The 26,132-nt window shown below is 45.5% G+C and overlaps 1 protein-coding gene across 1 annotated transcript in view; it reads left to right on the top strand.

Annotated features, from left to right (window-relative positions):
• The first annotated feature begins 6,857 nt into the window (after positions 1-6,857).
• The window catches only part of LOC134559991 (bifunctional heparan sulfate N-deacetylase/N-sulfotransferase 3), a 54,698-nt gene continuing 35,423 nt past the window's right edge, over positions 6,858-26,132 (top strand). The window contains exons 1-2 of the mRNA XM_063415397.1: positions 6,858-7,028; positions 13,317-14,440. Of these exons, the coding sequence (XP_063271467.1) occupies positions 13,460-14,440 (981 nt within the window). The 5' untranslated portion in view covers positions 6,858-7,028; positions 13,317-13,459. The remainder of the gene's footprint in view (positions 7,029-13,316; positions 14,441-26,132) is intronic.

Genomic DNA, 26,132 nt, shown 5'->3' with positions numbered 1-26,132 from the left:
GATGGATTTTTCAGGAGAATGTGTCCCTGTCCAGCACAGTAATTCATCTTCATCTAGTAAGATATAGAGCCCAGTCAAGCGTGCATAAATCATTCCTTGTTTGTTCTTTTTGTACTGGGTGTGGATGGGATGAGGGTGCTTTGGACACTGTTTATGTCAAAGAGCAGAAATGCTGCAGTGTTAAGATAAAAAAGGAGAATGCTCCCTTGCTACAGGCAAAACATGCACCTCCATCAGTCTGCAGTCTGCTTTGAACGGCAAATAGTGTTTGGAAGAGCAAACTACTAGTTCTGGAAAAGAATTAACTACCAGTGTTCTGTAGGAACTGAGAGGTTCTGAGGGTGCCCCTCAGTGAAAAGCAGCAGCCTCAGAGGTGGGCTGAGGGAGGAGCTGCTCAGCAGAAATGCCAGCTCCTGAGCATCCTTAGCTCCTGAGCGGGCACGGCTGCGATGTGAGGCACAGCGGGCTGTTCCTCACAGCACCGCGGCGGTGCGGGCACAGCGGGCTGTTCCTCACGGTACTGCGGCGGTGCGGGCACAGCGGGCTGTTCCTCACAACACCGCGGCGGTGCGGGGATGGCTGCGATGTGAGGCACAGCGGGCTGTTCCTCACAGCACCGCGGCGGTGCGGGGATGGCTGCGATGTGAGGCACAGCGGGCTGTTCCTCACAGCACCGCGGCGGTGCGGGGATGGCTGCGATGTGAGGCACAGCGGGCTGTTCCTCACAGCACCGCGGCGGTGCGGGCACAGCGGGCTGTTCCTCACAGCACTCGGCGGTGCGGGCACAGCGGGCTGTTCCTCACAGCACTCGGCGGTGCGGGCACAGCGGGCTGTTCCTCACAGCACTCGGCGGTGCGGGCACAGCGGGCTGTTCCTCACAGCACCGCGGCGGTGCGGGCACAGCGGGCTGTTCCTCACAGCACTCGGCGGTGCGGGCACAGCGGGCTGTTCCTTACGGCACCGCGGCGGTGCGGGCACGGCTGCGGGCTGTGCTCCCCCTGCCGCGCCGAAGGGCCGCAGGAGCCCCTCCGGCCTCCATCCACACGGGCACGGAGCCTGCGGCGCCTCGGCAGCGGGAGGCGGGCAGGGAGCTCCGTCCGGGTTTCACTGAGCCCCCCGAGCTGTCCGGCTGCTCTGCGCCCTCTCCTGTGCGGGTCCGGGCCCAGGAGCTGGCACCATGTGCAGGGGCCGTGGCACACAGTGGGGAAATGAAATTAAGTGGAAAGGCAGGCATGCCAAAGCAGCGTTTTCTAGGCACAGCTCCTAGGAAACTTCACAGGGAATTACATACAAAATTGGTGGCATTATAAAGTATTATAATTCACTGCTATTATATGACCACCAGCTGCTAGCTTAAACCTACCATAATTTCTGCTCTAGAACAACCAAGCTGAAAGGTAGAATTAAACTCCTTGTGATGGGAGACACCTTTTTTCATATATTTGCACATATCTAGTGCAATGGGGCACTAATAACAATAAAGAGTTTTAGCTTTTAATTTTAATCTTCAGTTTGTCTGGGTTAGCATTTGCCTTTAAGGTGACTTAACATTTTGCATGTAATTACAGTCTCTGGATCTTTGAAAAGAACTGTTTCTCTTGAGTTTTCTGAATGGAATAAAACACACTTATTAGCCTGTAACCTTTTTAAAATCCCTCTCCCATATGGTATTCCTGTGGCATCACATATAACAATATAGGATAATACCCTGAATAATATGGGCTATCATGAATATTGATGAACAGGGTAATTAAGATCTCTGTGCATGGTGCATGATTACATATGGGCAACCTATTGATGTAATTTCTTATGATTAAATCAAAATAATACATGACAAACATAAGAGTTGTACCTTCTTATCTGATATTTCAATCCATTTCATGTTTGGGGGAGAACTGAAATATTAATAAGCAGAAAGATCTGGTATTCAAATTAATTCTAGCAGGAAAGAAAACAATTTCACCCTTTTTTTTTTTACCTGTTGACTTGTGGGACAGATGACAAGCTTATGGGTTTCCCTGGAGGCTAACATCTTATGTTCCAGAATACAGGCTTTCATTAAAAAATGATGACTTTTGAGGAGATGTTCCTATTCATGTGAACACAGTGCAGGTGCTCATCTTCTCTAGTGCCTGCAGACAGCCTGAAACAACCCGTGTGACAAACAAGCCACCACAGCTGGAACAGCCATAGCAGCTTCCACATCAGTGATGAGGATTCAGTCATGTTCCTGTTGGGTTTGATCTCCCAGACTATAAAAACTCTGGGGCTGCTGATGGATAGATGCTCTTAAGCCACCCCAGCCAGTCCAGCGCTGTGGTGAACAATGTCTGATGGTCACTCAAGATCCATCCCAAAGTTAACCATGCTTTTTGCTGTCACTGCTCACAGAATGGGTCTGCTTCACTCTGCTGATTCAAGAGCTTCTGATTTCCATCCCAACTTACTGCATCAGTTTTACCCAATCATTATTGTGCCAAAAGTCTCTTTTTCTTGAGTACTTGTGAGCTACCACTGCATATTGATGTCTCCCCCTCGAGTGCTGCAGCTATGTCACCTCTCAGCCTTCACCTCGACTGTCGTGGCACAGGCTGTGTATTCACCTGATCGTGGGAACAGCTCTTCCCTCCACCCCTTCCCCCTGGAATCACTTTCGCTGAGCTTTAACCAGCCTGCCAGGTGAGGGTGTACCTCAGCCATGTGGAATAGCATCAACACCTCCGTGTGTCCACCTCTCCTCTTCCTCCCTGCGCACTGCTTGCAGTATTTCCCACACACGTCACTTGGTGGCTTCATTCACTGCCTGGCTCTGACGGTCCCCATGTCCCTTCTCACCTGGGTGGTTCCCAGCTCTGGTGAGCTCTGGGTTGGAGCAGTCGTGGCAGTGATGCTGCAGCGCTGCCTCGCTTGCACAACTGCCCGCTGCTGTGCAGACTCCTCTGGCTGTTGCTCTTTCTTTGTGCCACAGGGCAGCGGCGCTGGGCTGTGGGTGCTGCTTTTCAGGAGCACAGAAGGCAGGAGGGGGTTTTTATAGAGAAGAAAGGGAAGGGTGTCAGGCAGGTGAAGGCAATGCTAAAGCATGCTGCTTTTCTCAAAAAAAAATCAGCTAAATTACCCATTTTCTCCAGAGTTACTTCTGCTAAGTGAGAGGAAAGATGAAACTATGATGATTTTTCCAGCTGACTGTGAATGACATTCTGCTTTGGGAAGTGCTTGGATTATTGCTCAGCTGAAGTGCTGGATATGGCATTTTAATATTTTCCTTCTTTGTAATGTACAAGACTATTTTAGAACTTTTTCTTTGTTTTGGTGTGGGAAATGAATTGATTTTAGGGTAATAATACAAATTCTTCTTAGCCATACTTCATTATATATTCTAAAATCAACTTCTAACAGCAGTTTTAATGACATGTTACTTTCTTTAAAAGGGTAAAGATGCTTCAGATTGTTGATTGTGCTTATAGAGACTTGGTTTCTTTTTAATTTTCTTCCATTCCCATTATCCCTTTCCTGTAACCAATTTCAATATTACAAAGGAGCTTTCACTCAAATTGACATACATTCAAAACAACTCACTAAAATTAATACATTCTGCATCAGTGCTGCTATATTTTTTTGTATTTATTAACTTGGAACCTCTGACCCAGATATAATAGGAAGGAAGAGTCTTTTCTCTCTTTCATAAGCAAATTTCCTGGTAAATTGCAACAGAAAATGCTCAGTCCTCCTCATTAGTGGATCTGTCTCACACTTCAATGGCATGACTAGAGCAGTAAAGGGTGGGTTTGCAGCTGACAACAGACACACCTAATGAATCCCTGAGCATTTTGAATTCCAGGGGTGCCCATGTGATCACTGGACAAAGATGACAATTGTCTGGATACCCTGGTTAACATGGAACAAAACATATTTATAACAACAGTTTATTCTAAGCCTGGAGATAAAACTGCCTTTGTGCTGGCGAGCAGTCAGCACCCACGGCAGGTAATTAGCAACTTCCTTCCACTGGACTGAAAGATGTTATTACCATGTATGCAGATAGTGGGATTTTTTTAGGCTAAGGTGTTGAAAATGAAATAGAAAGTTCTGAAAAGAAACAATAAATGGGTTTTCCATCTGAAAGCTAGTGGCTTTATAGGGAAAATCCGTGAGCGTGGCTGGCTTCCTGTATTGCTTGCTACAGAATAGTCATTACACACTTCACAAGTGAAGGGTATTGTAATAACAATAACAGAAAGATGTAGCTCAGTTGTAAACTTGAACGGTGTTGGGGTTTTTTCCTCCTCTGAGATAGCCTCTTAGCTGATTACATTTTTGACCACAAGCATTTCTTAAATCTTAGGAAACGTTTTTCTCCTCATTATATGGATGAAACTAGTAAAGAAAACCTTTCCCAGTGTAACAAGTTTCTGATTAATCCAAAGAGCATTAGAAATCTACAGTAAGTTTGCCTTTTGAGTAGTAGCATTTATAATAGCTTTAAAAAAGTAATCATGAAATGACTAATAACAGGCAGTTGCCCTGATGCTCTTTGTTTTCAAATACCTATCTGAATTTAATGGCTTCCTGGCAAGAAAATGCCAACAAAAAGAATACAAACAAAAATGAGTGTTGGGTTAAAAGATATCTGTAAACTTTGAAATGGCAGGACTGGATAAAGTATTTCCTTATTAACAGAACAGTGCTGCTCTTGCAAGTAGCGCTCCAAACAATGACCTTTCTGATGTGCAATCTGTCCATTGTATGAGCCATTCGTGCTGGGAGCTGTAGTCATGATCACCATACCAAAAATAACCAAATTTTGCACAGGTTTCAGCAGGCCCAGGAGCTCATTTGCAGATGTAGAGCCATGCAATGGTTAGAACTGTTTCTTGCAGTAATCGCCTGAAAGTGGTGAGACCCTGAGACAAGGTGGGATTCAGTTCATTTGTGGAGGAGATTGCTGATGATGCAGAAGGACGTAGTACAGGTGAGGAGTTGGAAGAAAAACATGAATGGGAAAGGGAGCATTTGTGTGTAGAGGCCAGCAGTAAGAAGGGCAGAAAGCTGAGTCCCTAGTTCGTGGTGGAGCCTAGCAGTTGTCTAGATGTGTCTCTGTTTTGCCTGCAGTTCAGTAGTTTTCCTCCTCCCTAATTTCTTGTCTGGATGTACAACTCATTTTCGTATTTTTTTGTGTGCCAGGCAGAAGTCTTGGCCAGAAACACAGTCAGCGGTGTCTTAAGATGTATTGCTCAAAGAATGGCTAAGACCACTCCCAGTTCATGCTGCACTGACAGCTCAAGAGCAAAAAACCTGAAAAGTAGCACCAAGAAGATGAAAGCTGTAAATATTGGTGCCAGAAGCGCTCGGTGCTGCAGCTGACGTGCAGTGCTGCAGCCCTCAGCTGTGAGGTGTCTGGCACATCTCTGTGAGCAGCCCAGTGCTTCCAAGGACAAGCGCTCTCCGACACGTTTCTGTCCAGGCTGGCCAGCAATAACCAAAAACAGCTGCTCAGAGGGAAGGGAGGGGGGAAACCGTGAGTTTGATCCACAGATGAAAATTCCAGTCACTTGTGCCTGACTTCCACCCCATGCTTCCTGGCCTGTTGTGGGAAAAATCCCTCCTAATAGAGAGTCCCCCAAACAAGACTGTATCGGGATAGTCATCCAGTCGAGAAGTTTAATCTGGGACAAAATCCCTTTCTGTGGAATACTGAGAGGGCAGCAGGATTTCAGATGGACTCTCTATTCCAGGGATTGATAACCTCACACATGGTAAGCCCTTGTGACAAGTTCTCTTTTCTACTCGAAGCCTAGCTCATGGACCTTGTGCTGTTTTGTAGCGTAGAAGACAGTAAAATTTGGGTATTTAGTGTGTCATGAGAGTAAAAGGGAGAAAAAGAGGAGAAAGTCAGTAACAGTATTCGTGATTTAAGAGCTGTAAATTCTCCCAATTCTCCCAATGTTTGGGAAAGCAACGTTCAGGTTACTGTAGCTTTTCTCCTTTAAGTTTTTGCCTTGAGCTTGTCACGGAAAGGAAGGTTTGGACAGACAAGCACCAGTGATGGAGTTAATCCGATGTATTGAACTGTCAGCCATTAGGTGAGCCAACAATCACTGGGCAATTGTGAGGTAAATTAGCTAGATCAAGAGGGCACGTGTAAAATTTATTAATTTCATTTCCCATTTGTGAAAGCTAATGCAGTTCAGACAAGGAATCGTAACTCCCTCACCTGCAGTAATGGAGCAGCTCCATCTCCAGAGCGAGGGATGCAGCGTATCAGTGAAAAATACAGTGGGACTAACTGTGTTTAACATAGGGTTAGAAAATTCAATAAAGAAAAGCAGCGAGGCTGCAGACACATTAACTGGCATTCTCTCAGGATTTTAACCCTACATTGTCTTGACAAAATATAATTGACCTCACGGAGTTTCCACCTCGGAGCGCTGCCTTTAGCGCGGCTCAGAACTCGGCCATGCCCAAAGCTGCACCCACAGCGAGGCGTTTGGCGGGAGGGCTGAGTTAGACTTCCCCTCAGCGCGTCTAGCAGGGGATTCCTAAATTGGTTTCAGAGGAGCGAAAAAACAAAATTAATCATTCTTTATTTAAGACAGAGATTAAGACTCCCGCAGCGGAGGGAGCGGTGGCCCCCGTGTGTGAGGGGCGCCGCAGGTGCCGTGAGGGGCGGGCCCCGGGGCCGCTGAGGGCGGGAGCAGCCCGAGGGCGGGAGCGCCTGAGGGCCCCGGAGCCTGAGGGCCCCGGCGCACCCCGGCCCACCGAGCCTCGGAGGAGGGCGGGCGATGTGGGAGGCGGCGCGGCGGAGCCCCCGCCCGCCCCTCGCCGGCGAGCGCGGCTCCTCCTCCGGGAGGGCGCGGCGAGGCTGCCGGGCGGTGCTGCACCCCCGGCGGCAGCCCCGCCGCACCTCCGCGCCCGGGGCGGCTCCGCGCCCGCCGGGTGCCGGCGGCTCTCCCGGAGGCGGCTCTGCGGAGGGCACGGACGGCCGCGGGATCCGGGGCACCGCGGGGACATGTCGGCGGAGCGGCCCGGAGGTAACGAGCGGGGCGGGCGGCGCCCGCGGGCCCGGCGCGGCCGAGCCGCACAGCTCCGCGCCGGCCGGCGCCGTGCCCCGGCAAAGTTGTGCCCGAGCCGCCCGCGGGCTCCCGCTGCGCCGCGGGCACCGCCCGGGCCGGGAGCGCGGCGGGACGGGGCCGCTGCCGGCGCTGCGGCTCCCGCTGCGGAGGCGGCGTTGGCGGGCTTGTTCTGTGGTGTTTCTTGGGGTTTGGGGGTGTTTTTCTCGGTTCCCGGCGCGCTCGGCATCTGCGTGGCGCGGTCCCCGCACCAGCCCTTCGGTGGCTGGGCTCTTCCCTCGCGCTCCTCGCGGAGCTGTTCTGCGCGACGCTGTTGCCCTCTAGTGTTCGCGGGAATTGGTTGTGGCTCTGTCGGGGAACGGAATTCGCCAGCCTAGTGCGGTAATTATTCATAACTCCAGGTGCTTATAGCTGCTTGGATTCCCCAAATCTCGGCAGAAATTGATGTGTGCTGCTGCTCGGTTCAGCTGTCATGTGCAGCCCTCGGGAAATGGCAGAAATCTTTCACATTATTCAATCCGCTACATGATGTGCTGTATAATTGCTTCAGGTTTTGGTGTGGTGGGTTTTTCTCTTCCTAAGGAAATGGTAAGTGAAAGAAATAGGGTTTCTCTCGCTGTCAGCATGCCCAGTCAGGTGTCCCGGCAGGAGTGGTCCTGAACTCTGCCTTATTGACTCTCTACACTTGGGAGAAAAGAGAGGGAGGCAGTGGTATGGGCATGGACCAGAGTGTGCCGGATATTTATCTTGGAGACCTTGAGCAAATCATTTACTCTTTAGATAGTGATGTTTCTGCAATTGCTGAAAAATAACGGGGTTTATCTCAGAAAAATTGTGTGATGTCAAGAGCTTAAAGATCTTGATGTAGAAAGTATTGTGTAGAAGGTAAAGTAGTAATTTGAAAACTAAAACTCCTGTGTTCTGCTGAAGTCTTCAAAGCCGTCTTTTAAACTATTTTTAAATATTGTATGTTTGATCTTTATGAATATTTTTCCTGACAAACTGTAATGCATGAATGTCCATCCTATAAAGATCTCTAGTACTGCATTAGGCAATGCAGCACAGAGCTGAGGATATCACAGGTACAATAGAAACTCAGAACTGCTTACCTCAAGGACTTGAAAAAGAATCTCTATCCACCAGGATTGTTGTGCTGCCTAAGCCATTCCCTCCTTTTTCTTTTTTTTTTTCATAACAAACATGAAAGAATGTAAGCCCTTCAATATTCACACATTCTAGGGTTTGTTATGTGATACTAAAAGGTCTCAAAGACTTCCCTTGACAGCTCATGTCTCATATCTCAATTTTTACAAGTTGAAAATGTCTTTTTAATATGCCGTTGTAAAGTCTCATTCTCAGCCTGGATTTACTCATTTGAGCTGTTGCTGCTTGAATACTTAGTAAAATAACGCTATAAATAGGGGTACTCAGTGTTTGGAGGCTACTTTGGTATTTTCATAAGTGGTTTAAAAATCTGAGCCCTGCTGTTCACCCAGGTTTGGTGGTGTTCAGTTGTACTTTGCTGCTTCCTACCATGTCATTTGTATATCCAAAGATTTCCATTTTAGTAACACTGGAGCGACTTCAGAATACTTCCTTTGAAGTCGTATTTCATAGTGCCTGGCCAGAGTGACCTCTATGTTCAAAGCAGTTAATCAGCACTCTGATCAGTGGAGATTTAAATGTCTAAAGTAATATGCTAAACAAATGCCTCTTTTATTCTGCTCTTCATTTAAAACTCATTCTTCATGTAATGTATCACCAGCATGTCACCAGCACTGGGGTAGTGTCCAGGTTGGTAAAGAACAAAACAAGAATATAGTGATGGGGATTATTAGAAGAAAGTTATTAAAAATATGTCCCTAGACAAATGTAATATACCTGGATAATATTGATGGCTACTCAATCCAGAACTAGCTCTCTTTTAATAGTTCTTGATGAACAGGATTTTTGTTACCCTTTAGAGTATGTTTTTTACCTATAAGTATGACCCAGCTTTATTGTTTCTAATCAAGGGTCACAGTAAACAGTTGTCCAAGCACAGGCCTGAGGTAAGACTAAACCAGAGTTTTCTTACTGGGCTGTGATAAATTTGATTTGAGAACAGTTTCTCACTTATGGATATTTTAGTTTATCTCATTGCTTTAATCCTGATAATAACACAGCAGAATAAAGTTTCTTGTCGTTTTAACAATTGTGTGCATACTCATGATTCAACTTTTATTAAAATTCTATGCAGTCTTATGTGCCTGTGCAGGTACCTAATTTCTTACTTGACATCTGTTTTTACTGGATTAAGAATCCCTGTGAAGAATTTAGTAGACTGCATTCCCAGCCAGTGTTGTCTCCTGGAAGAGTTTCCTTTGGGGTTATCAGGGTGAAATGATTTACAGAAGCCAAAAATGTGGTCATCCGTGCTTGCCAGCGAAACAGCAAACTAAAGAAAGCTGCAGGTGGTGGGAACTCACTCACGGCGTGCTGCTTCAGGTCTTTGGGGTTCCTCACAGCGTGTGTTCTGTCATCAGTGCACTTTGCTCGTGAATTAAACCCTGAAACAGAACAGGCAGAACAAATGATAAACCCCCAGACCAGTCCAAACTGAGCATCTCATTCGATGCATCTGTTTCATGCTGGTTGCTTGCAGATGCCTGTGATTGTGACTGCCCAGCAGTGCTGTTCAGAGTGGTAAATCTTCTGCTTAATAAGGTGGCAGCTCTTTCCTGTACCAGCAAGATTTTCAGTGAGCAGGTTCTGGGCTGCAGAAACCACTCCTGCAGTAGATGACAAGAGCATTGAGCCTTGCTGTCTGTGTTCATAACTAAATGCAAAACTTGCTTCCATGACTCAGCTTTCTCTCAGCGAGATCTTCTCCAGAGTGAGTCTGTAAGTTAAAAACCAAATTCTGAATATTCAAAGATGCTAATTTTCACCTTAAAGGGAGCACTTTGATACCTCCTACTTAGAGCAGCAGAGGTAAAAGGTTCTGGTCTGAATTTTAACACGGTGGCATGAAAATGCAAAATAGGAGATCAAATGCAGTTTCTTCTAAGGCAATAAAGTTCTAGATTTAAAAAAACAGGCAAATTTTATTGCTTCAAACCATGGAAAAATATCATACAAATTATTTTATAGGTAAAATTTATTGCAACATGAGCTTTAGGGAACTTTGGATCCCTATAATATCTGACTCCTGTTTTCAAGTGCTTTGGGGTACAGATGGGACCGTATTCCTCTGTCTGAACTCCATATGACTGTAGAAATCAGAAAGAGCTGAGACTGCTTATGTTATCTGTGGATCTTTTTCATGTCTTTTCACTGAAACAATGCTAACAAGCTTGAACTCTTGTGAAGACTTTTCTAGACGCTCTGTTTTTTCCTTTAAGCCTTTTTCTTATACTTGGATATTTTTTAGTGATGTTGAACCTATCATGACTTCTCCTTTCTTTGGTAAAGTGTTGCATTCTTTTGTCATGAGGCTAGGACTCCACAAGTGCTGTGCTCTTCTGAGTTCCACTTGTCCCAGCTCACTCGCTGTGTGTCCTTTGGGAATGGCCTTTTTTCCTGGTTTTACTGCAGGAAATGACGGCGAGCAGGGACACCTTCCCTGGAGCCAGGTCTGGAGGGGAGGTGAAGGTCCCAGCCCGATCCCCGCGGCTCCCACGGGTGCCGTGCGTGGTGCACCCCGCAGGTCACTGCCAGGGGGGCGCTGTGAGCTATCTCAGTGTGCTGCTGTGATACAGGAACAGGGTATCCGGCAATGCCACTGCTGCTGTCCCTGGGGAGAGCAAGGGTACCTTGTCAAGGCTTTGTGTAAAATGCATGCTGTCTTTGAGTTTCTTCTTTTCTTCTTTCTGTGTTCTTTTGAACTCCTGCCATGCAGACCGGTCCTTAAGCAAGTAAAAATTACATAAGCCTCAAGCTGATACAAGAGAGCGTGCATCGTGTGCCTTGCTCTGTTCCATCCCACTTCCTGAGCACCTCCAGCAGGGAGTGTGCCAGGTCTGGCTGTGTGCTGCTGCTCGGGGAATTCCTCCTTGCTCTCAGTGGTACCTCACTGTCTTGGCAGTTCCAGCCCCTCCTCCTTACAGCCTCTGTAGCCCCAGGGGGCAATCAGGAGCTGAGGATACAGCGATAGAGAGGGCTTTTCTTGGAGAAAACACGGGTTTCTAGGCTGGCTCCAGGTTGTTCTCTGTGGAATGGCATTAGGGACCGTGTCCTTGCTGCAGTTGTTCCTTGTGTAATACCCAGTTCAAATAGCTCTGCCTCTCAGCCCTTCCTTGCTATGAGCTTAGGTCGGTGTCAATTCTCTTTTTTTTCCGTATCTAGACCAGCTAGGTCTGGTTATCAAAGAGAAGTAGATGTATGTACAGCTTTTCCACACAATGCCGTCAGTGTTAATTTTAGGCACCAAAATTATGTGTTGCTTGGCATTCAGGCAGCTGAATTGCAAATGCAAAATGAAGAGAACCCTTCGTGTGTGTAATGAAGAATCACCTGTTTGGAAAGCGCTCTCTGGTGTTAACTCATTCAGGATGGAACTTCTCTTTGTCACCTGACTTGTTACCATATTAAATATCTCTGTTGTGCCATCCCGACTGGTATTCTTGAAGCTGGTGTGGCAAGGGTAGGACATTTCAGTGCTTAACAATGTTGAGTTCTTGTAAAGAACTTCTGCATTGTTGTTTGATCTTTACGCATTCTTCGGGGGTTTTTCTGATGGAAATGGGGAAGCTGGGGTTGTGATTTCAGTGTAACACTGATTAGTGACCTGGGGGAAAGGCAGGTCTCCTGCCCAAAAGCTTTGTGCAGCTGCAGGTAAGGTTCAAGGCTGGGTTTGAATCTTCCCAGAAGAGAAGGGGTTGATACATAGGAATCTGTGGCAAGAAGGTGAGGAGAGTAAGATCTGTCCAGAGTAGGATCTATCCAGACAGCAGGAGTCTTGCTAGGAATCTTAACTGTGAACGAGACAGCTCACGTACACGCCCTCTTCATGCTGAATTCTGCACTTTTGATGAATAGAATGCCTTGGAGTTTCTTTTTCCCCTCATCTGATTTTTCTCATTTATTTTTACTTCATACTCATTGTGGTACTAGGAAGATCTGTCTTCAGGATTTAATTAAATTTGTGGACCTTACATAGGTACTGTTAAGTGCATCATATTTTTTAGCTTTTTTGAAAATCTGGAGTGGAAGACCAATTTGCTTACAATGTAAGATAAAGCCCAACCAGGATTGGAAGGATTAAGCTCTCAGTTAGGAAATGACCATGTTAGTGCCACACCTTATCCTAATGCCATTTCCAAATGGACCTAGGTGCAAAGTACACGGAAGGTACGGCTGATAGATGTTCTAGATACATGTTCTAGATCTTCACACACTTCATATTTTTCAAAATCTGCTTTGAACCTTTGCTAATGACTTACAGTCATTATTTCATGCTTGTCACACCATCCAGTTGTTTTACTAGGGAGTTTTGACAGCAGTTGTACTGCTGGCTTGAAAAATTGCGCTTTCCTTGAGTACAAGATAGAGCATAAGTATATCCTTAGGTGATCTGCCTGTTGGGTTTAAATTTTGATTTATTACTTTCTCTTCTCAAATTTAAGAGCTTGATTATTCCATGTTTTTTTTAATGCAAAGAAATGCAAAGTGCTTCTAACAGTTTGCAAAACTCCATAGTTCAGAAAAATGCTTTGTTTTCCTCTAATGTTGCAGGAGGGAAGTTTGACTTTAAAAATGTTCCTATAATAGATATAATATAGAGTATATCAGTATATGTTTGTACAGCAGTTAAGATGTGCATGTTCTTGGTTCTTAGGAAAACTAATACAAGATAGAATTTGTTTAATCATGTTCCCCCAGCTTTTTAGGGGTAGAAGGAAGAAGGTTATAAATGTTCTTTAATTTTTTGATAGTTAGCAGTTATCTGCCTGGAGTTGACTTTTATCTTTAGGTAAAAAGAATTTCTAAAACACAGGATTTGCTTTTATGTCTTGCTTTCCAATGTCTCTGCCTACTTTATTTGATCTTCTGAGTTGAGGAACCTGTGAGATTTAGAGACCTTCAGATGCACATGGCAAGTAGTGGGAGCAGGAAAAAATAAGTTATTGCAAGATTTTGAGCTGTTGGTCTCCAAAGCTCTGGCTGGCAGGGATTTCTTTGCTCCCCATTAGTTTAAACAGATGATACTTCACAAGCTGATGCCTCAATTAAGTCTCAATTAAATCTCTGATTTTTCTTTTCTTCTAGACTATGCCTTCAGTAAAGCTCTGTGGAAGATAGATGTGTGTGCTGCAATGGTGACATAAATATTTCAGAGGACTGGAACACGTTGAGAATCTTTGTTTGTTTTTCATGCTGCTGTTGAGAGCTATCTAAGGCAAGTAAACACCATGAGTTTTATCCTGAAACTTCACAGACATTTTCAAAGAACAGTAATTTTACTGGCCACTTTTTGTATGGTGAGCATAGTCATTTCTGCCTACTACTTGTATAATGGCTACAAACAGGAAAATGAGCTTCCTGAAACCTCTTCAGATGTGGAATGTGGTGATCCTCACCTGTTGCCCTACAAGCTGATGGAGATGAAGACCACGAAGCCTGCTGACCCCCTGAGGACAGACCTTGTGGTGCTGGTGTTTGTGGAAAGCCAGTACTCAACCTTAGGCCAAGACATAATAACCATTCTGGAATCCAGCAGGTTCCAGTTCCACATTGAGATTGCATCTGGGAAAGGTGACCTCCCGGTGCTCATGGACAAAAACAGAGGCAAATATGCTCTCATAGTGTACGAAAATATCCTAAAGTACGTGAATATGGACTCTTGGAACAGAGGCCTTCTAGATAAGTACTGTGTGGAGTATGGCGTAGGTGTGATCGGATTCCACAAGGGCAGTGAGAACAGCCTGCAGAGCTTCCAGCTGAAGGGATTTCCTTTCCATGTCCACAGCAATCTGGCTGTTAAGGACTGTTGCATTAACCCTCATTCCCCACTGCTCCATCTGACTAAACCTTCCAAGCTTGAGAAAGGGCCCTTGCTTGGAAATGACTGGGCCGTTTTCCAGGTTAATCACACAGCTTATCAGCCAGTGGTGTTTGCAAAAGTAAAGGCACCAGAAAACCTTTCTCCACCTGCTGCTGTCAGTGCTCTCTATGCCACAGTAATTCATGACTTGGGGCTCCACGATGGGATTCAACGAGTCCTTTTCGGCAATAACTTGAATTTTTGGCTGCACAAGCTGATTTTCATAGATGCCATCTCTTTCCTCTCTGGAAAGAAGCTCACACTGTCCTTGGACAGGTACATTCTGGTTGACATAGATGATATCTTCGTTGGCAAGGATGGAACGAGGATGAACACCAACGATGTACAGGTAACGTACGTGCACAAACTAATGCTTGTTACAGCAAAGGGATTTTTTAATCTGAAAGTGAATAGTTGTTCATAGCTGGAACTTGAGGCCTCCACCCAGGAGCTGTTCACATGTAAAGCACATGCTGAGAGCCTTACAAGCAGGAGGTAAATGTGGTGAGCAGCAGTAAATGTCAACATAAACTTGGAAGAGTGGACTGGGTCATTGGCTGTTTGCTTTGGATGTCAGGAGTTGCAGCATTTCACCTCTCTCATCTCTGTTTTATGGCACTTGCTTGCAAGGAGGGTTTGTGTTAATACTGCTCATTCTAAGTCACTAAATGACTTGACAATTTCCATTTTAATGTTTGGAGTTGTACATGGCTGAAGGTCCTTTTGCACTCTGTTGTGTTGTTCAAGTGAGGTGATAGTTTCTGGTCAGTAGCACTGACATCTTAACGTTGTTTCTTGCTGTAAGTATTTCTTCTGTGCTTTTTGTGAGGAGTGTTGTCCCAAAGCAGGCAGTAGGAGGTCACCTTTCTCAACGTGGTCTAGAAGCTAAAAATCTGTAACATGCCAATTGTTGCTCTGTTTGTGCTAAAATACGGCAGAATGTTTTCTTAGAACTCTGTGAATGGAAGGAGGAACTGCGAGAAGGAAAGACAAGGACAGCACTGCATGCAGTGGGTTATTTTTGTTTCATTTTTAACCAGCTTTTTGGGGTTTTTCAGTATTTGTTAAGCTACAGCAGCTCTGCATGCAGTGCTTCCTTAAACGAAAGGTTTGCCCCTGCAGTTAAACTCTTAGTTTGCTTTGAAATTGCAGCACACACTCTTCTCCAAAACATTCTCTGTACCTGCAATTATAAATGAGATTTACCTCCTTGTTGAGTAGGTGTTTTCCTTAGGCAAACAAATCACTTGGGAGAGAGCAGAAATGAAGGTGAAGCTTCCTAAATGGTTTTCCTGTGGAGAACACGATGGCATTGCTTGAGGTAGGTGAGTGAGTGTGCTTGGGGAGTCTCCTAAGTGCACACTCAGGTGGCAGGAAAAAGTCAGACCTGGCCTCTGTCACTGGCAGGAGTTGTGTTGTTCTGCAGAAGCTGCACTTTCTGGTAACAAAGGGGTGAAATGAAGCCTCAATAACTCCAGCACTGTTGTGCCATAGCAGTCAGAGACAGCATGTTTTGTATTGTTTCTCTTTGCAAGTGACACCTTAGGATTGTCGTTTTAAAACAAGTTAGGATGCCTAATTGGCAGAGTTGTATACCAGAAACAGGAGACTATTGAGACAAATTTGATTACAGCAGATACAGAAGGATAAACCATATTGTTTGGGGAAAATAATTTTCAGTATGTGAGAAAGTAATCTTCCCAAAATAAAACTGTCATATTAAATAGAGTAATATCGAAGTGGAAATAACTTTTAAGTAGGATAATTTCATTTATATAGGACTGTGTTCTGAAACAATGGAATCTGAGAAAAGTGTTCCCTTCTGCTTCTTCATCTGCTTACAGTTAAAACATTGTATTAAACATGTTGTTAGGGCTGTCAGATGCAATGCGTCTTCATTACTATTAATATCAACGGAGTTATTCTCTGTGGCACAATGACGTGTGGAAGGAATGAAACAAAATCAATTTGCAGTAGTTGGAAATACGTTATTGTAAAGTGTATTTGCAGATAAATGACATCTCATTAAGCAGGAGTTTTACTGAGTTCTGCTGCAGTGACTGTGACAGAATTGGGCACTGCAAGTGTGAAAAGAGGTTCTTAATGTAGACTTTGTATAATTTCAGTACTCTAGATTAGTTCATTCCCACTAAGCACACATTTTAACTACTGACAGTGTAGAATTGAGGAGGATACTCTTCTAATTTTGTTTGACGTATCTCCTTGGTAATATTTTCTGGATGTACTCACAGCTGCTGGGGCTGTGAGCTGGAGGAGAGTAAGGTGAATTCTACCAGTATTCTATTAATGCAAATCAATCTGAAACTTAGGGAATCTCCCAAGGGCCAGGGGACCTCTCGGGCTGGTTCTGACTGCTCTGTGGATAGGACAGAGTTCAGAAACTGGAAGGTTAATACAGAACCAGTGGTAAAATCAGGTGGTCATTGCTGCCAACCCTCTGCTCAAGCTGGGCCATGGCCAGGTGCCTTTTGACTGTCTCCAAGGAGAGAGATCCTGACTGCATCTAAGATTGTGGTTTCAAAGGAATTTCTTCTTCAGCTATCTAAATTAGATCTGCAAAGTGGCCAGAATAGTTATTATTGGGGGGTTAACCCATTGAGGCTTAACTTCCCTCTCCTTTAGAGTGTGTGAATTGGAGTTAAGCACTTAGAAAAACTGCTATTACAAGTTTTAGTGGTAATTTTCTGTCAGTGTTATATACTGACCTCAGAAGAAGTCAAATTAAAAGCAGGCCTTCTGAAATGAGTGTCTTCTATACCTCTAAAGAGGAGGCAAAGTGATGATACTTCAGCTTGAGTACCTATAGCGTAGGTAAAGAGCCCTTCTGAAACTCTTCTTCAAACACAGTTTATCTACCTAAATCCTGTTGTAAATGCTTTGTTTTGTTAAGCAGCAGATTAACTTTATTGCAGTTTCACTACAGCTTCTTCAATTAAAAAAAAAAAGAACCCCAACAATTTGAAACGGTGGTTCTGATTTTTAGAATAAAAAAGAGATTTGTTAGAGATTTGCCTGTCTGGGCTGATAGAACATAGTTCTTCCATGTAAGATATGGAGTAGCTGGCACTGTGCATCAACAATAACCATCCATCGTCGTATTTATGTGCTTTATCTTACTCTGGTATAATAGAAATAATGGAAGAGAATGTTTCCATGGTCTAATTGCCTCCCACTTTGAAAATAAGCTTGGTGATAATCAACTCAACACATTTTTCAGTAAGTTTTTTTTTCTCTTTTTTTTCTCTTCTGTTGTCTGTCAGGCAGGAGGGACCATTAGGCTGTGACAATGTTATATTTTATTTTCCTTGTTTCTTTTAGAAAGATGTAAGAGCTTGTGCAGTACAAATAATTCATTTAAATGGACATACAGAGAATGATCTATCTAGATATCCACAGAATAAGTTTATCTTAATAGACCGTGATTGTCCTGGCTGACAGTCTACTAATTTAATGTCTTTTTTTGTTACAGTTACTCTGTGAAATTTTTATTACTATAAAGCACTGAGATTTTTCAAGGGAGAAGCAGATAATAAAAGGCAGGAAAATAAAAGTGATTTTTTTTTTTTCCTGGTGACAGTTTGTTTCATGCTGGTGGTCTAGGCCATCTACCTTCCCCTTCCTTTCCCTAATATATGCACTTTCTGGAGTTCCTTGAGAGTTAATCACATTTTTCAAATGAAGAATTAGAACAGTGCCAAATAATTTTTTCCTAATAATTAGCTATGTGAGCTCCTCTTGACTGGTCCTTTGTGTGCTTTTCAAAAGAGACTGAATTGAAGTCAGGATGGGGATCTCTCCTCTTCAGGTGAGCCTGGCCTTTCTCTGTGCCTGCAGTTCTTCTTTATGATTGCCAAGGGAAGGTGTTTGTGTCCTTTACTGGAGGGGGTGACAGTTCTGTGGCACTCGGTTGGGACTGCAGGGGCGGTGAACGCCTGCCTTGCAGCCCTGCGGCGGGGCCCGAGGCCGCAGCCCTGCAGTGATCTCTGGGGAATGGGGACAGGGCTGTGCCAGCGCTGTCCTGCTGATGGAGGGGTTCAGCCCAGAGGAGCCCGTTCCCAGCCCTTTGGTCTCTGCACACAGGCTCTGTGTACATCCTGCTGCAGGCTGAGCCTTGTGGGGCAGACACCTCACAGAGCTGCTCCTCTGACCCCCACGGGAGACACAAACAGAGAAAAACACTCATCATCTGCAGGCAGGCACTGGGCAAGGAATTGCACCGTAAAAGTACGTGGCTGTTGTTCATATTTTGTTTCCAGAGTGACTAAGATGGAATATAAACGTTTGTATTTGGTCAGATCAGTCCTTTTCCATTTTCCATAGCCAGTGCCGTCACTACTTTGTTACTTTCTTAGAAACATTGGTGGCCTAACCTTTTGTTTAATATACTTGTGTTTAATAATAGATTTCCCCACTAAGAGCTAATTGTTTATTCCCTGTATTAAATTCATCCACATTACTCAGCACTGCTTAAATTATTGCAGTTATTTAAAACCCATTAAGTGTCTTTTCACCCTGCCCAGCATACATGGAAAGAAAGCAGAACTTCCCAAGGCAAAATTTATTTGGCTATAAATTTTAAAAATCCAGCCATGTGGCTGTTCGGTTTTTCTTGCACAGGAATGACCTAAATATTTGCCTCAGAAGAGAATCTTCCATATATATTGTGTTAAGGGCTAGAAGGTGCAGAAGGCCTGAACTGTCAAGACAAAGGATGGTCCCTGTCACAGGAGGAAGTCTAATTCTCTGAGTTAATTGCTTCTTTATCTGTAGGATCACGTAGAAGGTTATCAGAAGAGAAATACAGATGTGTCATCAAATGTGTCAGCTGCAGAACTGCTGAGCCATAAATCTTTCCTTCAGGGAGGTTCAAAAATCTTTTTAATCACATCTTTAAATTACATAAGAAATTAACGATTACGAACTTTTGTTCTGCTAAATCATTTTGCATTCCCAGTCTGTAATACCCGTGTACCATTGTGGAATGTGTCTGCTGTACATTCTCTCTTACTGTGACCTGGAGCTCCTAAGGTGTTTCACACTGACTTGTTGGAAACAACAGGTAAAAAGTGTATTCAGTTCTTCAGAAGTGTCAGGGAGAAGGAAATGACTGACTGGGGTGTCTCTGTAGCTGGCTGATGCCCCAGCAAGACTGGTTTACTTCAGCATATTGTGTCAGCTGTAGTAGTGGGGAATAGTGCACACTGTGAGACAGTAGAGAATTAGAATTAGATTTCAGAACTAAAATACAACTTTAAAAGGAGTTATAAAAATCATCTTACATATTTTATGGGCTGCTACCAGCATATATTACACTCTAGCAGTCAGTTACCATAACATCTTACTTCTAAAAGCAGTTTGTGTTTTATGTGCCAGCCTCTGTGAATTTTAATCTAGTAAGATGGATACAACTGCTGCTCACAGAGCCCAGCTCTTTTTGTTAAAATCATACTGAGTTTGGAATGGAAAGCAGGATAAAAATCCTCTCCCAGAGCAAGGGAACTGCAGAGAGGCCACAGGGATGCAGGGGAGCTGGCTCTGCCTTGGGTCTGGCACTTCTGGGGCTGCCAGAGCAGTGCTGGGAATTCCTCGTGGGCTCTTCCTCCTGCTCTGCACCTGTGTGAGCTGGGCACAGCCAAATCCACGGAGCAAGCTTGGTGCTGAGTTGAGTCTAGCAGTTATCCATGTGGATGATGAAAAACCCTGCATGCAGTGTTGGTACTGCAGCCTTCGTTCCTGTAGATTCAGTGGTGTGCATGAGTTCTGGTTTTGCTGAAATTTGTGTTTGTTTTGTTAGGTATTTTCTATTTGGTTTTCTTTGAAAAATGAAATTTTGGATTTTTTTTTTTCCTCTGTTTAGTTTTGCAATACTGAAATAACTGAATCTGATAGGTTTTTTGTTTGGTTTGGTTTTTAATTTGAATGCTCTGACAATATACATGAAAACCTAAAAATGTTTCATGCAGACCTAAATCTTGAGACAGAGATATGTCAAGGATTGCACCATCTCCTACTGGTATAAATTCAGTGGCAGGTAGCTAGGAGCAGAAAAATGCATTTCAGCTGCAGTTTTTTTATTGTCAGAGAGACTGCTGAAGTTGTTTCTTGGCATGGTAAATCCCATGAGGTCTTCGAGGGCAATGAGGTTGATGTGCTTCAAGCTCTGGTACCCCAGCACCTGGTCTGAGTTGGTTATCCCCTGCTTGGTTGTCTGAAGGATAGAACCAAAGTAAGGAAATCATGGCTGCTGTGATCTGCTGGTGCTTTCCCAAGGAAGATGATCTGCACTGTGGCTTCAGCCATCTGCATCTTCCCAGAAAGTCAGAGCAATTGATATTCATTCCTGGATTCCCTATATTTCTCTGTGGTGGTGAATACTTTGCTATCCTTAGGCTTGATGTGACAATGGCGTCTTCCTGTTCTCAATGGAGTTTTCTGTTTCAAGAGCTCTTTTAAGTAAAACTTAAGGAATGACACTCACTTGAGATCAAGTGGTCTAGCTGTGAATACTTGGTAATGCTGTTTCTGGTTTTTCCCTAATTTATTATGCAGAGATTCCTTTACTCTTGAGTGTAAGGCTTCCCATCCACAGAAATCCTCACAAACGCTTATGTCCACCCAGTGTGCCAGCCTGCACTGATAATTTTTGGCTCACAGCCATGTGGTTAGCAAGCTGCGTCTTCCTCTGTCTATTTAAAAGTGTACACTTTTGGGATGTAGGTGAGCATTTTCCTGTGTATGATAAAACGTGTGTGATTCTGCCCACTTGGAGTGTGGTCAGCACAACCTGAACTCTGCAGTGTTGGGGTCGCTCCGTGTGGCCATGGAAAGCCAAGGCTGCTGCCCTCATCCCGCTCTTCCCTTGGACTGCCAGCTCTCTCAGGCAGCAGCCCCTCAGGAACACAGACAGCAGCAATGCAGCCCCTCAGGAACACAGACAGCAGCAATGCAGCCCCTCAGGAACACAGACAGCAGCAATGCAGCCCCTCAGGAACACAGACAGCAGCAATGCAGCCCCTCAGGAACACAGACAGCAGCAATGCAGCCCCTCAGGAACACAGACAGCAGCAATGCAGCCCCTCAGGAACACAGACAGCAGCAATGCAGCCCCTCAGGAACACAGACAGCAGCAATGCAGCCCAGCCTCCCGCAGAGCTGCGCACCTCCAGCAGCAGCACACCAGGGGCTGCTGCGGGGTTTATTCTGGCCATGACGAGTCACCGTCCGCTTCTGCTGCTAGCAGAACTGAGTGGAACTTTCACAGCCAACAAATAAAACCAAGCTGCAGACAGAGGTGGAAACCAAGGCCATTAACTGTAAAACGATCCCAGAAGGGAGCCTTGCTCGGTCCCGTCCTTCAGTCACGTCAGGGAGGCTCAGTGTGGCGAGCAGAGAGCAGTGGCCCTGGAAGCGGGGCTGGGAATCCATTCCTTTCTCTCACTCACAGCACAGCAGGGCAGTGGCCCTGGAAGCAGGGCTGGGAATCCATTCCTTTCTCTCACAGCACAGCAGGGCAATGGCCCTGGAAGCGGGGCTGGGAATCCATTCCTTTCTCTCACAGCACAGCAGGGCAATGGCACTGGAAGCCGGGCTGGGAATCCATTCCTTTCACAGCACAGCAGGGCAGTGACCCTGGAAGCGGGGCTGGGAATCCATTCCTTTCACAGCACAGCAGGGCAGTGGGGTTGGGAATCCATTCCTTTCACAGCACAGCAGGGGCAGGCGGCCGTGCTTCCCCTGTAACCACAGAAGGTCAGTGCAGTACATGACTGATCCTTCCGTGACCGTGCTCACAAACCAAGGAAAGGAAGGGCAGCTGGTTGACAGTTTATGTGCAGGCCCTCACGGAATAACAATTCCCTATCTATTTCCAATTCCAGTTTCTTTTTCTGTGCACAGACCATAAAAACCTTACGACCAATTTTTAGAGGTAGTTACTCTTTAGGAGATTCTTTCTTTTACTTTGCAGTCCTGGATATGAGTTAGTGTTGCTCCTTAAAATGTAGCTTCATATCTGAGATTAGTAATAAATTAAATTTAAAGCCACTATATATTGCATAAATTATACTGCAATCCATTTGAAAATGGAAACAGTGGAGAGGACAAATAAAATGTCTGTGACTGTGCTGGGGAATGCTCCCCACATTCATTCCAGCCCAGCTCAGTAAATCCCCATGACAAAGGCCCTCCAGAGGAGACAGGTGTTTGGTTTGGGAGCACTGGTTGCATTTTTGTGGAACTGATGAGCCACAGCTCTTCCTCAAGCTCCCATTTACTTGCCTTTTAGTGCTAGCAATCCTGGGAATAAGCCAAGTGTCTCTTCTCCATTTTAAAGTGGACTTGGACTAAAGATGCCTCAGAGTTGTCTTTGATAGAATGCTAATGGCACTCAAAAGGAGGCTGAAAAATCAATTTTGCATTTCTATAAAAAATGTTATTTTATGCTGCAAGATGTTCCTCTTATCCCTTGTCCTTTTCCACTGCCATTGTTAAAGGTAATAGAAATGTTGAAAATGGTAATCCTGAGAATATCCTAAAACAAGATGAATGCTAAAATGTATCTCAGTTTGTACCGTAAACTGGTCTTAAATTCAAACAGACTATGAAAAATATTTTACATCAAGTGAAGCACTTGATCTTAGTGACTGAAGAGGTCTCTAGATTGTGCTCAGTTCTGCACAACTCGATTAGAAATACTTGGAGAGTGCTTAGAGACACCAGAACAGCCAGGAAACATCTGAGCAGAGAATGAAAAAATAAAGGCTAAAGAACTCAGTGTGTAACGATGACCAAAGCAGGAAGCAATAGGCTGTAGGTGTCTGCAGGGTATAAACAGTCAGCATGGGTAAAATATTTAATGCCAGGCACAGGTATTTAAATGTAGGCTGAGTAGCCAATAAAAGCAGCAGAATAGAGGCTAATATCCAAAAGGAAATAGAAGGATTATGTAAGTCTTTAAAAATTAGATTTTTAAAAGAGTATGAAGTATGCAATTGGAAGGAATATAATATTGGCAGGGGATTTGCATTAAGACATTTCTCAGTCTCGTTCAGATGCAGAGCTCAGCTGGATTCCTGGGTGCTGGTTTGAGGCTGCAGGTGCACACCTTGCCAGCTGGGCTGTTTATCTAGGCACACCTGGCCTTTGTACTCTTGTCTTTTGGAAACACAAGCACTCATGAATACAGGTAAGGTGTGCATTAACACTTCTAACAAAATCATCCCCCCCTTTTTCACTGCAGGCTTGGGATTTTCTGCACTTACATCCTTTAGGCTTGATCCTGTGTGGGAGCCAGTAAAGATGTCAAAGTTCTTATTAACTTGAAATAAGTTTTTATGTTATTTCTGTGTTGGCTTCATATAATCATGAAAGTATGGCTTGAGAAAAGAGGTGGTTTTGTTATTTTGTGGAAACTTTCTCTTGGGGTTTTCTTTGTAATTTCTTTGATACCAATGCTGATGTAGCTGGAGAATTTCATTCAACAATTTTAGAACTACTCATAAAGAAAAGGAAAAAAAAACATAAATTGTGACCCTTGGCTGGTGAGCAAGCCGAACACTAAATTCCCAGCTGTATCTTACCTGGAGCTTTCAGACAGAGTGAGAAAATGAAATTTTTTTTGTTAAAGATTGGGGGGTTTTTTTCTGTCAGTAAAGCTGAAATATGGAAAAAGAGCTTTTGGTTTTCCTCAGCTCACCTGAAACATAAGGGCAGAGGAAGATAGCTATTTTTATTCAGATAGAGTATTAGAAGCAGAGGAATTTTTTTGGCTTTGTTAGGGCAAAAAACATCTAAGAAGCATATGTGAATGAACTGTGACATTGATACATTGCCCAGCCCATGGAATAATCTTTATTTAATATGCCAGTGATGTGGTCATTTTGTTGTGCTTTGCTAAGAAGAGAGAGAAACCAGTTTATTTTGGTTTTTACCTAGATTACAGGGTTTGAATCTTCATTCATTTGCACTCTCCTTGTTCTCCAGTGTGTAAAACTCAGCATGAACACAAATACTGTGCTTTAGTCTTACCTGGGGGGAAGGTATCAGCTGAGAGGCGAACAGACCCCAAGGTGTTTCTCTTTGCTTGGTGTCAGCGTTTCAGACATTGCTTGGAGTCTCCAATACTTCTTCCAAGGTGCCTAAATAGCAGCTGGTCATGCCGTAGTCTGTGGAGTTGAGGTTTTCTGTAACCATGTAACAGATTTGTATTGTAGCTGTGGCCAGTGTTACTCTGCGGGAAAACAGTGTCAAAATTGAAATGCTTGGAATTCTGTGTGCATTCAAAAAATAGATAAATTTCACTCACTCTTGAGCTCTGATCATTTAGATAATGATCTAGAGTAGACTTGGAAGTCTTCTTTATTTAATATTGTGCTGAGGAGGAAGCACAGCCTGTAGGCCTTCTGGGGATAAGCGGGTCTTAGTTTGTCCAGGCTCAGGCTTTGAGCTCCAGAGAATATTGGCACTGAAGATAAAATAAGGCTGAGGTTTTTCCAGGAGGCCATATTCACACTCTCTTGGATTTGATATACGTAACACTGACAGCACATTTTTACTTTCATTACCTAAAGAAATGGAGTTATTTTATTTCCCAGTCTGCCTGTGTCAGTCCCGGAATTAAGCTGGAAGAGGGTAGATTTATTTTGGACATCAGGAAGAGAGTTTTTTGCAGTGAGGGTGGTGAGGCACTGGCACAGGCTGTCCAGAGAAGCCGAGGTGATCCCACCCCGTAAAGTGCTCAAGGCCGGGCTGGACGAAGCTTGGAGCGACCTGGGATAGTGGAAGGTGTCGCTGCCCGTGGCAGGGGTTTGAGTGAGGTTGCTGTTCCTTTCTTACCTGGACGTGCAGCAGAGCGGGAAGGGAAGGACGTGCCTTGGAGACCTGAGGTGGACAGCAGGTCCTGGGCAGCAGCAGCACAGGAGCTGCAGGCTGTCGCACCCTGGGAACGGCAGTTCAGGAATCACCTCTGTGCTCAAGGGGGGTTCACGGAAGGTCACCTTCTGTATCGAGCCGTGGAGCGTAGGTGGGCCTGAAATGGCACCTCTGAAACACGGGTGCTGTGGCACGGACACCCGTGCAGGGCGGAGCTGGTGTGGTGCCCGGGGCTGAGCCCCCCGGGATGAGCCCCTCCCGGCCTCGCTGCTGCTCACGGGCCGGCCTTGGCCCCTCCCGGTCGCAGCCCTGGGTGTGTGCGGGCACACCCGCCAGCTCCGGGAGGGCCCGGAGCGCTGCAGCCGGGACAGCCCGCCTCGTCCTGCAGCCACACCCGCCTGCTGGGCTGCTCCTGCCCGGCGCTGCAGCTGCAGCTGGCCCCCGAGGGAGCGTTCAGTAAGGAGCAAATGCGCTGTGGATCACGAGCGGGGAGCTGGGCTCACAAGCTCTGTCCTTCCCGAGCTGGGGGACTGTACAGTACGAGTCCCGTCAGACAGAACAGAACTGCTCTGTCCGGAACAGGCGCCCTGCGCCCCTGCAGGCAGGATGTGAAGCTGTGCAGGTGCGGTTGGCTGGTGAGGGCTGCAGAGGGTGATGTGTAACAGCTCCTGGGAGGCGGACACGGCTGGGCACGGTCGGTGAGCAGCCTTGGAAGGTTCTGCCGCCGGTGGGGCGGCGGACACGGGGCAGAGGGGCCGGGCGGGCCGGCGGGGCGCTGCGGCAGCGTGTGCGGTGCCCGCGGTGCCCGCGGCGCTCGGGCTGGGCAGCTCCGCGGCTGTGGGAGTGCGGCTGGGCTAGCGGCGCCTCCACTGCGGCCGAACCCCGCTGCCGCTGCCACCCCCGCCGGGCACAGGGACGGCACTACAGCAGCAGAGTCTAAAGGCCTTTCGGAGCCGCTCGGGCTTTACCCCGAGTTCTGTGATCTCTGAGAACTCGCCTCTCAATACTTGGTGTTGCATACGCAGCTCAAGTGTTTGGTAAAAGTGCAGCCGGCAAGGTTTCATTGAATCCTATCTACCCAAAATCCAGGGGGAAGTAGGTAGCAGTAGGGTGTTTTATTAGTTCTGTTTCAACTGACCTGGGTTTTTTTT

Source organism: Prinia subflava, chromosome 18 (assembly GCF_021018805.1).
Source record: "Prinia subflava isolate CZ2003 ecotype Zambia chromosome 18, Cam_Psub_1.2, whole genome shotgun sequence".
Taxonomy (NCBI): Eukaryota; Metazoa; Chordata; class Aves; order Passeriformes; family Cisticolidae; genus Prinia; species Prinia subflava.
This window is presented reverse-complemented; position numbering and strand designations above follow the sequence as displayed.